This window comes from Ochotona curzoniae, unplaced genomic scaffold (genome assembly GCF_017591425.1).
Source record: "Ochotona curzoniae isolate NIBS_2020 unplaced genomic scaffold, NIBS_Ocur_1.0 contig_523, whole genome shotgun sequence".
NCBI lineage: Eukaryota > Metazoa > Chordata > Mammalia > Lagomorpha > Ochotonidae > Ochotona > Ochotona curzoniae.
In genome coordinates, this window is record NW_024466459.1 from 11,607,706 (window position 1) to 11,622,862 (window position 15,157).

Here is a 15,157-nt window from a genome sequence, read left to right on the forward strand (position 1 = left end):
AGGTGCAGGGTCCCGTGGCTTTGGGTTGTCCTTGACTGCTTTCCGAGGCCACAGGCAAGGAGCTGGATGGGAAGTGGAACAGCCGGGGGTATGAACAGCACCCATACGGAATCCCGGCGTGAGGACTTTGGCTGCTAGACTACTGCGCCGGATCTTAAATCTTTTTAAAAAAAAAAAAAATCTAATAACAAGAAAGCAAATAGCCCAGTTTTACAAATGAGTACGAGAGAGAGAGAGAGAGAACAGCCAAATACCAAAGAAGAGACACAGATGGCAAAGCCATGAAAACAAGTGCAACGTGGCCAGTCATTAGGGAAATGCAAATTAAACTCACGTTGGGGCAGCTGCTGGAATGGTGCAAGTTAAAACGTGCCAAAGGTGAGGCCTGCACGCCCAGCACTGCCAGGCTGCCTCGGCATCCGCTCCTCCTTTGCCTGGGTGCTTGGTCAAGACCAGGGAAAGTGTGTTTGCACCAAGATCCCTGGCAAAAGTTTCATAAAAGCTTCATCCAGAACAACTCAACATGAGAAACAGCATAGATGTCTGTCAGCTGACAGTTGGGGTGCAACTGTTCTTCGTGGTGACAACAGACTGCCTGGGCAGACCCAGAGGCAGAGAGCTGGCCCTTAAGGAGTGCTCACCGGGCTGGGAGGGCCAGGCCTGGAGGCAGGGAGCCGTCCAGGAGAGGCCGGGAGCCATCCGGGCTGGGAGGGCCGGGCCTGGAGGCAGGGAGCCGTCCAGGGGAGGCCAGGAGCCATCCGGGCTGGGAGGGCCGGGCACGGAGGCCACCTCCCGTGTGATTTCATGTGAGAGCTTTTTGCTCATGAGAAAGTGATCAGACAGGAGGCCAAGGGGGCAGGGAGAGCGGGGGTCTGGGGTGATGAAGGTGCTTTGAGCCCGGACATCCCATCACACACAGCGACACCGGCTCCGTGCACCTCGCGGTGCACATGTGACAGGCAGCATTACACCTGCTGCCTGGTGGGTGAACGCAGTTTTCCAAACTCACCAAAGGGGGCAAGCCTTACTTCTGGGAATTCACCCCAAACCGCAGCCTTGATGGGGTCTCAGGGGAACTAGCCTTCCAGATCTCAGAGTGTCTCACCAACATCTCTTTCATATATATATAGCCAATTTTGAAAATACATTTAAGGTGTCCTGTACTCCTACAAGTTAGACTCTTTTTGAAAACTTGGTTAGGGCCCAGCACCGTACCCTAGCAGCTAAAATCCTTGCCTTGCATGGTCCAGGATCCCATATGGGCACCAGCTCTAATCCTGGCGGCCCTGCTTCCCATCCAGCTCCCTGCTTGCGGCCTGGGAGAACAGTTGAGGACGGCCCAAAGCCTGGGGATCCTGCACCTGCGTGGGAGACCCAGAAGACCTCCTGGCTCCTGGCTTCAGACCAGCAAAGCTCCAGCCATTGTGACCACTTGGGGAGTGAATCATCAGACAGAAGATCTTTCCCTCTGTCTCTCCTACGCTTTGTATATCTGACTTTCCAATAAAATGAATCTTAAAAATAAAATAAAAACTTGTTTATTTGGAAGGTAGAGTAACAGAGGAAGATCTTCTGTCTGCTGGCTCACTCCCCAGATGGCCGTGACAGCTGGAGTTGGGCCAGGCTGGAGACTGGGACCAATAAAGTAGGTATGGCCCACTGCCAGCTTTTATAAATAAAGTTTTATTGAAGCGCAGCCATGCCCATTGGTGTGATGCCTGTTAGTGTGTTGGTCAGTTGCCATGGAGACCATCAGGCCAGCAGAGCCCTTCGTAGGAAGTGTTCTGACCTCCACCACCTGGGAGTTGGTGTGAACCTCGGGGAAGAAGTGTTTCTAAAACAAACAAACAAAAAGCAAACAATGCCCCGGGAAGAGGCCCCGCCCAGCCCTGCTTGCTGGAAGCCACCCCCACCTAAGTCAGGGGGACTGGCCAGGTTACAGTCATGAAAATGCCAAGTGCTGGGAAGACCTCTATCCTAGGCAGGCGGGTGGCCCTGAGCTCGGGCTGCAAGGGCACGCAGGCTCAGCTGCAGCCCGGGAGGCTGCCTGCCTCCCTCCCGGCTGCAGGAGGCCAGCCCTGCCCAGGGGGGACCGTGGGATGGCACCACAGGGTTGAACGTCCCCTGACACCGTGGGGTGGGGGTGTGCCTCAGCCACTACTTCGCTTCAACCATAGTTTGAAGCCCTGGATTTTCTTTTTTTTAAGATTTATTTATTTTATGTTGAAAGTCAGAGTTATATAGAGAGAGATAGAGAGATATTCCATTCACTTCCCAAATGGTCACAATGGCCAGAGCTGGGACACTCTGAAACCAGGAGCCTCTTCCGGGTCTCCCACGTGGGTGCAGGGTCCCAAGGCTTTGGGCTGTCCTCCATTGCTTTCCCAGGCCAGAGGCAGGGAGCTGGAGGGGAAGTGGAGCTGTTGGGTCTCAAACTGGTGCCCATATGGGATGCCAGTATCACCCTACGAGTCTTTACCCTGCTCTTACGGGCGCCCCCGTACATGCATCTTACAAACACCGTGTCCTTGTTGTCAGCTGACATCTATCACTGCGCCATCCAGGTGCCCTAGCAGGTACAAGTTGGCAAGTGTTCCCTGCTGTTCTGTGCACGCCGTCTTTCCTCGGAAGCAGGCTCGAGGTCAAACGCGGCGTGGTCACTTGGCTGCGGGGTCCCACGTGCGTGACCACTGCCTTCTCCGGGGTGTGCTCTCCCCGCAGCTTCCCTTCATCAATTCTGCGTTGTTTGTGGCTGGAAGGAGGTCCTGATGCCAGTGTAGGAAGGACTCAGCTTCCCCTGGCAGCCCTGGCTAAAATTGGGTGCTGTGGGCACTGCAGCCCGTCCTGGAGTGCCTGGGATTCCTGGAGATGGCTTGGGTGCCTGGACTCCTGCCAGCCGCCTGGGAGCCCTGGTGGCCAGGCCCGGGAGAAGGACCGAGAGTGGCCGAGCCTCCTCCCCTGCCCTCATCGCAATCCCTCTTTAACAGTCCTAACTGAAGCAACGGCAGACTGGTGTGTGGTCACTCCGAGCTGCCCAGCCCTGGGTGCTGTCCCCTTGGTGTGTCCTGTCCCCTTGGTGTGTCCTGTCCCCTTGGCGTGTCCTGTCCCCATGGCGTGTCCTGTCCCCTGCTGCCCACTGCTTGGTCCTCACTTTGGGCAGGACAGCAGCAGGGACTGAGTCCATAGCTGGGCAAGCCAGCAGGTGCCCAGAGGCAGAGCCCAGGCCCCACCAGCTCGCTCACACCAGCCAGCTCATGACCCAAGGATGCACTGGCTGCCCGGCAGAGGCAGGGTGTGTAAAGGGGAATCAAAAGGCACTGCCATCCCACAGCCCTGCAGGCATCGCCGTGGCTGGCCGGTTCCTCACTGGCTGCAGCTCCCACCCCTGGGGACCGGAGCCCGGGGAGAAGATTCCGGCCGTCCCAGAGGCCCCAAGGAGCCTCCTGGGGTTCTGTGGCAGTTGGAGCCCCCACTAGGAAGGGAGCCATTTCCCCTCCTGCTCTAGGTCGGGCTGCCTTTCTTCTGGCCTACAGGGACACGAGTGGACATTTGCCTAAAACCGGTGAGCAGCTGGACCTGTGCCAGGCAGTGCAGGGGCTGAGCGGGGACCCACCCAGGGAAGGAGCAAGCCCACCTCGCAAATGCCTCTGCCCATTGCATGCAGCCCACTGGGGCTCTAGGGCCCACCCCAGGGCCGTCCTCCGAAGCAAAGCCACAACACCGGTGAACCTGAGGCTGTTCACTTATATGCCTATGGTGGCAGCTGCAGCCGCTGGGCAAGACAGATGGGCGGGGCTTTCCTCTCTTCAGGGTCCATGGTGGTCCCGGGCCCAGCTATGAATGAGGCTGTGATGCTTGTCTAAGGGAGCCCAGGCAAGGTGCGTCCGTTGGCCCCGGGTGCCTGCGTGTGTCCCCTCACGCAGCGGCGCTTGGCTGCGTTTGCGGTGCGCTCATGGGTCGGGGAGGGGTTAGGGGCTGCTGAACCGGCCACTAACAGCTCGCGGGACGCCTGTCAGTTTCTCAGAGGTTTCGACTACAAGCGGGCCCCAGACTGCCTGAGTGACACACAGGGTGCAGCTGCCCCCCAAAGGGCTGTCCTGTCCGCAGCGGCCTTGGTGAAACACGAAGACCTGCGGACCTGTGAGTGCCCCATCCCCGAGAAACACACAGCCACGCGGCTCGCAGCTCGGGGTTAAGAGCCGGGGTCAGCCCGGTCTACTCCTGGACAGGTGCGGGATAGTTCATAGCCTCCTGGGCCCTCTGTCCATCTTGTGCTATCACCATCCGAGGACCTGTTGAGCCTCCTCCCCTCTTGCTCACGCTCCACAGGCACACGCCTCCGTTCTCTCGGCGGCACCCCCACAGCTGACCCGGGTCTGGTATTCATCCAGAACATGTGAAAGTGACCTTGGCCCCCAACACACCCTGCACTCGCCCATCGCACGAGGCCAGCTGCTCTCCGGGGCCTTCCTTAGGCTGGGGAGCCATCTGGCACCTGGGTCTCCGTCCATCTCAGCAGGTGGCTGCGGTGTGATTGGTCAGGATGACAGTGGCGCCGGACGTCAGGATGGAGTACCTGGAGGAGGTGGCCAGCATGGTGCTGAGGTTTAAGCCGGACAAGTGGAGCAAGCTGGTGGGCGCGGAGGAGAACATGGCCCTGTTCACAGAGTTCCTGGAGAAGGCCGACGTGCGGGTCCTTGTGCTCACCCTCAACCCGGCCGGCTTCATTGTGCCCTGTCTGGGCTTCCCCGAATCCCTCAAGTCCAAGGGCGTCTACTTCATCAAGACAGAGCCCGAGAGCGTCACCAAGACCAACTACAAGACGCACCTGCTGTACGGGGACCTCAGCCCCACGCCCGTGGAGCAGCTGATGGCCATCGTGGAGGAGGTGGGCAGGGCGGCAGCCCCCGAGGGGTGCTTGGAACCCAGAGGCTGGCAGGCCCTGGCCCGGCCTTGCACCCATGTAGACAGTCCCTGCCCGTGCCCCCGGACGGTGTGGACCACCTTGGGACCAGCGATAAGCTTCCCCAACTAGGAGGAAAGAGTGGGCGCCCCAGCCCCAGACCCCCTCAGTGGCATGGGACCATCCTGGGCACAGCAGAGGGTCCTCAGCCTTTGTCGTCATGCTGCTTGTCTGAGACGGGTCCTGGTCCCCGTGCATGTACCACAGGAAGCACGTGGCCCGAGGTCCACTCTTAGGGACACAGGTGGCTTGCGGAGAGGAGGGCGCCTGCTGTGGCAGAGGCGCGGCTCTGGCTGCCTCAGCCCTGGTGGCCTGCAGATCGTGTCCCCCTGGGGTGTCCTCTGTGTGTGGAGCCCAGGTCCTAGCTTTCCTACAAGGAATCCGTGCAGCAGGACCTCAGGTTTTTAAAAATGTCATTCACTTATTTAAAAGGCAAAGAGACAAAAATCTTGCATCTGCTGGCTCACTTGCCTGAGTCTGTGCGAAGGTGGGAGAGCCAGGAGCTTCTTCCAGATGCGGACTGTCCTCTGCTGCCTTCCCGGGGCATTAATAGTGAGCTGGACTGGAAGCAGAGCAGCCGGGACTTGAACCAGCACCCGTATGGGATGCCGGCACTGCAGCTGGTGGTCTCACCTGCTACGAGGGCCTCACTTGAATGTGCTTATCTCCTTGGTCCTGTTCCCAAAGACAGTGCATTCTGTGGGAGGGGGAGGCAGGCTAAGGCCTCCTCATGGAGGTCTGGGAGGGACACCTGTCAGCCGGCCGTTGCCATTCTCCCGCATGGTGCCCGGCATCTGCTCACAGCAAGGACTGTGGCGGGCTGGCCCCAGGTGGGGCCTCCCTCAGTGCAGGGGGCAGTGCCACCACAAGGAAAGGACTGGGCTCAGCACCCTGCGGGCTTCCTGCTTCTGGGTGGGGTAATGAGCGCTTGGAGGTGACACAGGCCAAGCTCGGGCCTTCCCCTTCCAGGTCCTCTACTCCCTGCTGAACCAGCGTGAGAACATGGACGGGTGGCCCCAGGTGGTCACGGAGGACATAGTGAAACAAGCACACAAGCTCAAGAATGAGATGTTTGTAATGGGGGGCAAGATCAAAGGCAGGACACTGCTGCCCATCCCGGAGCACCTGGGCAGCCTGGACGGCACGCTGGAGTCCATGGAGAGGTGGGCGGCCCCGCCTCCTGCCCACCCCATCCCAGCCACCTGCGGGGTGGAACAGAGCCCTCAGCGGATGGCACAGGGCTGGAAGAGGAGGCTGCCGAGCCGAAGGCTTCCAGGCCGTAGCTGGGCTCCAGGCTCTCCTCACGCACACCCTGGGTTAGAAGTGCAGTGCAGCGGGAAGGGTCTGCACAGAGGCTGTGGCATCCCAGAGCTGTCCTGTGGCGCCTGCAGCTGCCCTGCTGTGTGAGCCGGGGAAGGGTTATTCCTGCGGCTCATACTGGAGGGGGCCTGCTCCCGGGGTGCCCCGCCGGGCAAGGCTCAGGATTCCCTTGGTCCAGCAGGATCCCTGCCTCTCTGGACAACTCACTGTTACACGCCATTGAGACCATCATCATCGACTGGTCCCACCAGATCCGGGACGTGTTGAGCAAAGACTCAGCCCAAGCCCTGCTGGACGGGCTGCACCCACTACCCCGGGTGGAGTTCGAGTTCTGGGAGGCCCGGCTGATGAACCTCAAATGCATCGATGAGCAGGTGAGCCTGCCCTGCCCCGGTCAGCGGCCTCGAGTCCTGCGAATGAGCCTGCCCAGCACCAGTCCGCGGCCTCAGGTCCCTCCACGTCGGGCTCCAGGGGAGACCACCCTGCCCCGGTCGGCGGCCACAGGTCCCTCCATGTGTGAGCCTGTCTGACCCATGTCAATGGCCTCAGATCCCTCCACGTGGGGCTCAAGGCAAGGCCACCGTCTCCTACCCGCCCCCCCTTCCCCTCTCCTCCTCAGCTGAACCGGCCCAAAGTGAACAAGATGGTTGAGGTTCTGGAGAAAGCCAAGAGCTGCTACTGGCCAGCCCTGCAGAATGTCTACAGGAACGTGAGCGAGGGTGAGCGCCTTGGGAAGGGGGCAGCGGGCCGCAGGGACCCCACAGCCGCACCCTCGGGACTGAACAGGGCCCGTCCTCCCCAGGCCTGAAGGAAGCCGATGACATAGTCCTGCACCTGCGGCCCCTGCAGATCCTGCTGGAGGAGATGGAACAGGCTGACTTCACGGCTGTACGGCGTGGGGCGCGCCGGGGACATGCAGCGCCAGGGAGACTCTCTCCTGGCTGGGCCTGGGGGTGTTGGGGTGCCACAGCCTGGTTACACCCCCTCCCATCCCCACCTGCCAGCTGCCAACCTTCATCGCCAAGGTGCTGGACACAATCGCCTTCGTCTGGGCTACGTCCAAGCACTACAACACGCCCTCTCGAATCATCGTCATCCTGCAGGAGTTCAGTAACCAGCTCATCGAGATGGTAACTCCACCTGTGCCCCTGGCCCTGGCAGGCCAAGACTTGGTGGTGACCATTTGGCAGCACCCTTGTCTTCTGCCAGGGGCCCGGGCAGTGCCCTGTCCAGCTGGTTCCCCAGCAGGAGGGAGGAGAACAGGAAGACAGAAGGAGGGACTTGGCAACCAGGCCTCGGCCCGATGCTTTCGGGGGTCATGGGCCCCTTCTGGCTCCCTGGACGGAGCCCTCCTTCTCTCCCTCCTTCCTCACCTGAGGTCATTTGGCTATCCAGCGGCCCACCTGCAATTGTGCAAACAGTGCCAGCAGCCCTGATGTGGGACAGGAGGGGACCGTGCATCCTGTACCCTGGAGGGCCCACATCACCATACACAAAATCCAGCCTGGGGTGAGGGCCGAGCAAGGGGGACCCTGGCGTCCCCATCCCCTAACAGCACAGCTGCTGATGGGCAGGTGGGACACTGGCCTGAGTGATCAAGAAAGCCAGGGGACAGCGTGCCTGGAGGCCAGGGACAGCGCCTGGAAGCCAGGGGACAGCGCGCCTGGAGGCCAGGGACAGCGCCTGGTGGGGCCTCGGGCGGCTGGATGGGCTTCAGCTCTGACCGCCCTCTCTCCCTGGCTCAGACGCGGAGCTACCTGGGCCCGGAGGAGGTGCTGAAGGGCTTGCAGGGGGAAATCGAAGAGGTATTGAACGGCATCTCGCTGTCGGTGAATGTGCTGCGGGAGCTGTACCGCGCCTACGACTTCTGCTGCAACAACATGCAGCGTTTCTTCAAGGTGCGCGGGCCGCGGTCCCCTGCGCGGAGTGGCCAGGAGGCAGGGGGCGTCCCGCGGTCCCCTGCGCGGAGTGGCCGGGAGGCAGGGGGCGTCCCGCGGTCCCCTGCGCGGAGTGGCCGGGAGGCAGGGGGCGTCCCGCGGTCCCCTGCGCGGAGTGGCCGGGAGGCAGGGGGCGTCCACCGCACACGCGCCCGCCTCCCCCTCCTCCAGGACAGGCAGCCTGTGCTCTGGGAGTTCCCCTCCTCTCTGGCGTTTTCCAGGATGAACGCCTTCTTCCGCCGCATCCAGACCATTGAGGTGAGGACGGGACCTCGGGCCATGTACCCTCCACAGCGTGGCCTGCCCCTGGCCTTGTGTGGGGCCTGTGGCACAGTGGGGCACAGTGTCCTCCAAGCCTGGTACTGTCAACTGAGAGTGCAGACGAACCTCCACCCCTCACCCCCCCACCCCCGGCTGGGTGTGCAAGCAGGTTGCCGCTGGAAGCTGGGCGCCTAAGCCGAGGGAGCTAGTGGGGCCACACTGTCCCCAGTGAGCACCTGGCCCCAGGGTGGCCGCTCGGAGGGACAGGGAGCAGATGAAAGCCAAGAAGGCTCAAGGTGGCCCTCACTGGAGGGAAGAGGCGAGGGGAGGCAGCGAGAGGTGGCCACAAAGCTGGGGTTTTTTGTTTCGAAGGAGTTAACAGAGGAGAGAGGAGGGGGGCCTTCCGTCCACTGCTGGACTCCCCACATGGCACAGTTGGGCAGCGCTGGGCCAGGCAAAGTCCAGCAGCTTCGTTGGGGTCACCCATGGGTGGCAGTGGCCCAAGCACTCAGGCATCTCCCACTGCTTCAGCGGGCACAGGGTCGGAAGCAGAGCCGCTGGGACACAAATCGGTGCCCGCCTGGGACGCAGTGTCACAGGCAATGCCTTGACCCGCTGAGTTGTAACACAGACTCTGAAACGCCATGTAGAAAAAGGCAAGGGGTCACCGTGAGCGTCAGTAGGGCGCGTTCTGGGAGAGGCCCCACGGGCCCGCACCGCATCCTCTAAGGACAGGGAGGCCCTCGGGGGGCCTCTGCAGGACGCTGTGTTTGTCCTGTAGCAGTCCCCGGGGGGAAGAGCAGGTCTTGGAGGTGAGGACGTGGTGCTGGCTGCACGCCTGCTACGCATCATGGCTTGCTGAGGTGGTCCCAGTCGCAACCTGGGCCCGGAATGTGTGCTGGTGGGGACAGGAGGGGGTGTGGGGGTTCACTGGGGGAAATGAGCCCCCTACACTCACACATAGGAGCTGCTCACGGAGCAGGGGGTGGCAGAAGTGGCTGCAGGAAGGGAAGGCAGCAGGAGAAGCCGCTGAGCCGCTTTCCTTGGGCCCAGAGCCCTTCCAGCCCCGTGCCCTCTGCCTCCGGCACGCTGGCCACCTGAAGGAGCCCGGGCTGAGTGGGACCTGTGGGCTTTCCTCCCATCTGGCACCAGGACCTTTACAAGACGGCCATCGAGTTCCTCAAGCTGGAGAAGATCGAGCTGGGAGGCGTGCGGGGCAACACCCTGGGGAACCTGGTGGCCCAGATCTATGAGGAGGTGTTTGAGTTGGTGCGGGTGTTTGCTGACTGCAAGTACGATCCGCTGGACCCGGGGGACGCGGTGAGTGCCGGGGCCACACGCAGGGGCCCGGGGGATTGTGGGCGAGGGACACCCACGCTGTGCGCTCAGTGGGCACTGCCGTGGGCCAGGAGGCGGGTGGCGCCACCCCACCGCACACACAGGTTCCAACGTCGTGGGTCCACACCCTCCTAGAGTTTTGACAACGATTACGCCGACTTTGAGACCAAGATTCAGGATCTGGACCGCAGACTGGCGACCATCTTCTGCCAGGCGCTGGGCGACTGCAATTGCATGGAGACCTCCGCAAAGGCAAGCGCCAGGCAGGAGCTCACGGCTGCTGGGTAGGCCGGCTGCCACCTAGGCGTCCCCCGGGGCCCCTGGGGCAGTGCCTGGTGCTGCTTCTGGGCCTGCAGGCGGGGAGGAGGGGGCCAGGCACGAGGCGGCAGGCACTGAGCCACAACACACCTGTCCTGTGATACGGTTTTGCTGACTTCTTGAAGGGGGTGGGCTCTCCCGGAGTGGTCTGGCTGCTGGGAAAGCTACTGCCCGGGCCCGGCGTGTGCTGGTGGGCTCGAGGCAAATGTTTCATTTCTCACCGTTCCTCTTCTCTTTGATGAAGATTTCCCACACAAGTGGTGGGGGTCCGGGCAGTCGGGGCCGTCCTTGGCTGCCTTCCCACATGTGTTAGCAGGGAACTGGACTGGAAGTAGAGCAGCCGGGACTCAAACGCAGGCGCTCTGGATGGAGTAGCCCACTTGAACACGCACCAGTGGGCTCTCTGAGCCTGCAGCCTGCTCTGGTCCTCTGTGTGAGCTGGGGTCTTGGGGTCTGGGTGACTCAGGACGTAGAGGCAGGCGCTGGGTCTAGACTCACCCCGAACAGCCTAGCTCGTGGCAGCCGAGAGATTTGGGGACCCGCTCGGCTGTGGGGGTACCACATCAGAGGCCCGTGCTGGAATGCCAGCATCAACACTGTCACATCTCTAGACTGGCAGGGGACGAGGAAATGGGAGACCTGGCTCCCCAGCCCTGTCTGTGTGTACGCAGCTCTCAGCTCCCACACATGACAACCCTGTTCCCTGCCCCACAATGAGGACATGCCCCTGGGCTCCCCACGCCCGGGCCCCTCCTGTGCCCAGGCTGCCAGGCGCCAGCCCACACAGCCGGCAGTTTACACGCAGCCAAGGAAGTGCTAGGGCGGCTTTCCACACGACTGCCTCCTGGCAGAAGGCAAAGTGTGCGAATATCAGAAGTAGGGCAGGGGGCGTCGGCAAGGTCATAAGCTTGTAGCAAGAGGATTTTCTTGCCTTTCCAGTGCCCGCCCTGCTGCCCTGCAGGTGGTGGGACAGAGGTGTGTCCAGCCGGGGTGTCCTCACCGCTCTCCTCTGAGCCACAGGCTGTCCCCTTCTGGGGACATGGAAAGCACTGTGTGATTCTGTACAGTCATGCTGTGGTCTCCTCTGAAGACCATTTCCTGGGTCAAGGGTCGCAGTGTTCATACCCGAATCTCGAGCAGATGCAGCTGGGCCAGGCACTGGTGGGCTCCCCACCAGCCCAGTGAGTTCAGACACTGGGGGGTCCCAAGTGTGTCCCTGAGGGGGCTGGTGCTTGACCTACAGGGAGTAATTACTGCCGAAACAATCGTTCTTTATTCAGGGCAGTGTTGTGGCGCGAAGGTCAAGACCCGTATCCAAGCACTTGCCGGTTTGCATCCCAGCTGACCCGCCTCCGGCCCAGTTCCTGGATGGCCTGGGAAGCAGCAGAGAATGGTCCTGGTGCTTGGGCCCTGCGCCCACGTAGGAGACTTGGGTGAAATTTTTGTCTTCAGCCTGGCTCAGCCTGGGCTATCGCAGCCGGCTGGGAAATCAACCAACGAGCTGTGTGTGTGTAATTCTGAGATATAGCCTCACCTCTGAGACCACTGCACCCGTCTCGGAGCACCCGGGTCCCCCTCTGCAGGTCCCACAGATGCAGACCTGGGAGGCAGCACGCTGGTGGCTCAAGTGAGTTGGGTCCCTGCCGCCCGGCCGTGAGGTGTGGACTGGCTTTCCTCCCCTGCCTGGGCACATAGAGCCTGAAGCAGCAGCTAGGGGAGCTTTCCAACTGTTTCGAAGTTCTCCGTCTGGCCTCTGGGCCACGGCACTGGCAGGGCTGCCCCGGCAGCGAGAGGCCGGCCCTGTGCCGTGACAGTTTGGGCCCTCTGCCTGTTTTCTACAGAGCTGCTCGCTCAGCCCCAGGTCCCACTGGCCACTGCTAAGGCAGCCAAGTGCTCCGGGAATCACACAGCCCAGTGCTACTCAGGACAAAGGTTCTAATGAGATTTGCAAAATGTTTATTTTCATCTACTGAAGAGAGAGGGAGAGAGCACACTTTATCTTGTGATTCACTCCCTAAATGCCTGTGACGGCCAGGGCTGGCGCCCAGCACCCCTGCACATTTCCCCATGTGAGGCACCCAGCACCCCTGCGTGTCTCCCCCATGAGGCACCCAGCACCCCTGCGCGTCTCCCCGTGTGAGGCACCCAGCACCCCTGCGCGTCTCCCCATGTGAGGCAGAGGCCTAAGCACTCAACCTGTCATCCACTGCCTCCCAGGTGTGCACACGTCGGCAGCCAGATCGGACTCTGAGGAGCCAGGACTCCAGCCAGGCACCCCTGGGGTACAGCACCGCAGGCAGCCAGGACTCCAGCCAGGCACCCCTGGGGTACAGCGCCGCAGGCAGCAGCTTGACCTGCTGGCCACAACCCTGCAGCCTGGCATGCACCGTGTTTCTGTCTTGATGTTCCACCCATCTTGTCCACAGCTGCTGTCCGGGATTCCCAATGATCCCTGTCCGTGACGCCTCCTCCCCGTGTCCCCTCGCCCACACAGCTCCTGTACATGTGCGGGAGCCTCCTGGAGCGGCCGCTGATCCTGGCCCAAGTGGTGCCTCGATACTCGGTGATGCTACAGCTGCTGGACACCGAGCTGGACAATGCCAAGCTCCTGTACGACGCCCAGATGGCGGCCTCCGCAGACGGCAGCATCCCCCCGATCCACAAGAACCTGCCGCCCGTGGCTGGACAGCTCAAGTGGAGCCTGGAGCTGCAGGAGCGGCTGGAGGCATCCATGAAATACATCAAGCACATTGAGCACCCGTGAGTCCCTTAGCCTGAAGGAGCTGCACCTCCCTGCCCTGCCCAGCTCCTCCCTGCCCTGCCCCGCCCCTGCCCTGGGGAGACCGAGGAGTGTCCATCTGCCCTTCTCGGGGTCCTAAGCAGGAAGGGAAGGAAGAATGGAGCCTCAGCTGGGCCAGGCCAGGCGCCTGGGCTCCCAGGCCAGCTGCTGCCAGCGGTGGTCAGGGTTTGGTTTTGACGTAGGGTATCTGCCCGTTGCCTCCAAGGAGAGTACTAAAGCCATTAGGGGTGCAGGGAGCAGGGTGGGGTACTGCCTGCGATGTGAGTGAGGAGCCGGGGGATTCTGGCTCCAGGGTCACGTCCAGCGAAGAGGCCCAGCTCACCTACCGCAAGTACGACGAGATGGTGGAGTTGCTCAGGGGCTGCCGACACAAGGTCTACCAGCAGTGGGTGGGCACCGTGGACCAGGACTGCCACTTCAACCTGCGGCAGCCGCTGATCCAGCGCGACCCTGACACCGGCCTCATCCAGGTCAACTTCAGCAAAGCGGTGAGTGCTGGGCCGGTGGGCCGGGGACACCGAGCACCAGAGCCGGGCCGGTGGGCCAGGGACACCAAGCACCAGAGCCGGGCTGGTGGGCCAGGCCTCTGCGAGCACCAGAGCCGGGCCGGTGGGCCAGGGGCACCAAGCACCAGAGCCGGGCTGGTGGGCCAGGCCTCTGCGAGCACCAGAGCCGGGCTGGTGGGCCAGGGGCACCGAGCACCAGAGCCGGGCCGGTGGGCCGGGGACACCAAGCACCAGAGCCGGGCCGGTGGGCCGGGGACACCAAGCACCAGAGCCGGGCTGGTGGGCCAGGCCTCCGCGGGCACCAGAGCCTGGCTGGTGGGCCAGGGACACTGACCACCAGAGCCGGGCCGGTGGGCCAGGGACACCAAGCACCAGAGCCGGGCTGGTGGGCCAGGCCTCCACGGGCACCAGAGCCGGGCTGGTGGACCAGGCCTCTGCAGAGGGAGGCTGAGCTCCCTGGGCTGCACCCTTCTGTGCCCACGCATGCTATTGCCTGTCAGGAGCTGGGCAGCCCGGGAGAGAGAGGGCAGCTAGTAAGCCATGCAGCCAGAGCCCAGGTGCAGGGGGCCGGTGGGCGGGATGACTGGGAGAAGGAGCAGGGAGGGAAGGTGGTCCAGAGGGCTTGGGCATCACGGTGTGCAGGTATGGTTAACTCTGGCAGGGTTCTGGCCAGAGGGACGCCTTGGGGTGGTGTGTCTGAAGGCCCTGTGCTGAGATCCAGGCCGTGGGTCCAGCAGCCGCCCCCCGCCCCGTGGAGGAGGCTCCAATGCCGGCCCCTTGGGGCGTGGGGGTCATGCCCCATCCGAACCAAGTGGTCCTGGAGGAGCACCTGGCTCTGCCCAGGAGTGCTGGACTGACCATGTGAGAGGGCCAGTGTGGTGTCCCAGCAGCCCTGCGAGTGCCAGTGGCTGGCTGCTGGGAGGGGACCGTCCGCCTGGCCCGGTTGGACACCCAGAGGAGACCCAGCCACCTGGAGGGTGGTGGGAGAGGGAGGGGCCAGACATGAGACGAGATGACGTCACCCAGTGCAGTGCTGTCAGTGGGGCAGATAGGATGGGGTCACCTGCCTACAATGAGGCGGGCACCCCACGCACCTGGTGCCAAGGTGTGCCCTACCTGACCTTGGTTCCCGCCCAGCTGGTGGCCGTCCTGAGAGAGGTGAAGTATCTAAACTTCCAGCAGCAGAAGGCAATTCCAAGCAACGCCGAGAGCCTCTTCTCCGAAAACGAGACCTTCCGCAAGTTTGTGGGCAACCTGGAGCTCATCGTGGGCTGGTACAACGAGGTGGGCGGCACCTGCTCTGCCAGGCTTCCAGCTTTGTGCCAGGGCGCGGGGTGTGGGCAGGTTCCCGCATCCATGGCGACTCTGGCCTCTCCTGGCAGTTACTGCCCTAGAAGACACTGGGCACTCCAGAGCTGGCAACCCTCCAATGCACGGGGGCACACGCCCTGCAGCTCCTCCCTACCAGTGGGGATGGGGGACCTTACAGGGGGACAGACGGGCTCCTTGTCCGTGGGGAAGCCTAGAGTGAGGTATCTGTAGGCGTGGGGGTGAGGGCCGCGGGTCGGTTCCTTGGCCCCTAACCCCACAGCCATTGATGTTCTGACTCCTGACGCCCGCAAACCAGAGGCCTAGGGGAGGGTGGGCCAGCCTTGGGGACGGTCCCTGTCGGCTCAGAGCTAGTTGGCTCGGCCCGCGAGGCAGGGCTGCGAGA

The 15,157-nt window shown here is 62.4% G+C and overlaps 1 protein-coding gene across 2 annotated transcripts in view; it reads left to right on the top strand.

Annotated features, from left to right (window-relative positions):
* The first annotated feature begins 4,358 nt into the window (after nucleotides 1-4,358).
* The window catches only part of DNAH17 (dynein axonemal heavy chain 17), a 57,814-nt gene continuing 47,015 nt past the window's right edge, over nucleotides 4,359-15,157 (top strand). For both annotated transcript variants that reach the window (XM_040989842.1, XM_040989843.1), the window contains exons 1-13: nucleotides 4,359-4,888; nucleotides 5,933-6,126; nucleotides 6,465-6,657; nucleotides 6,903-7,002; nucleotides 7,086-7,171; nucleotides 7,288-7,413; nucleotides 8,029-8,181; nucleotides 8,392-8,478; nucleotides 9,634-9,801; nucleotides 9,955-10,071; nucleotides 12,632-12,897; nucleotides 13,230-13,425; nucleotides 14,581-14,727. In XM_040989842.1, coding sequence (XP_040845776.1) covers nucleotides 4,544-4,888; nucleotides 5,933-6,126; nucleotides 6,465-6,657; nucleotides 6,903-7,002; nucleotides 7,086-7,171; nucleotides 7,288-7,413; nucleotides 8,029-8,181; nucleotides 8,392-8,478; nucleotides 9,634-9,801; nucleotides 9,955-10,071; nucleotides 12,632-12,897; nucleotides 13,230-13,425; nucleotides 14,581-14,727 — 2,178 coding nt within the window. In that variant the 5' untranslated portion in view covers nucleotides 4,359-4,543. The remainder of the gene's footprint in view (nucleotides 4,889-5,932; nucleotides 6,127-6,464; nucleotides 6,658-6,902; nucleotides 7,003-7,085; nucleotides 7,172-7,287; nucleotides 7,414-8,028; nucleotides 8,182-8,391; nucleotides 8,479-9,633; nucleotides 9,802-9,954; nucleotides 10,072-12,631; nucleotides 12,898-13,229; nucleotides 13,426-14,580; nucleotides 14,728-15,157) is intronic.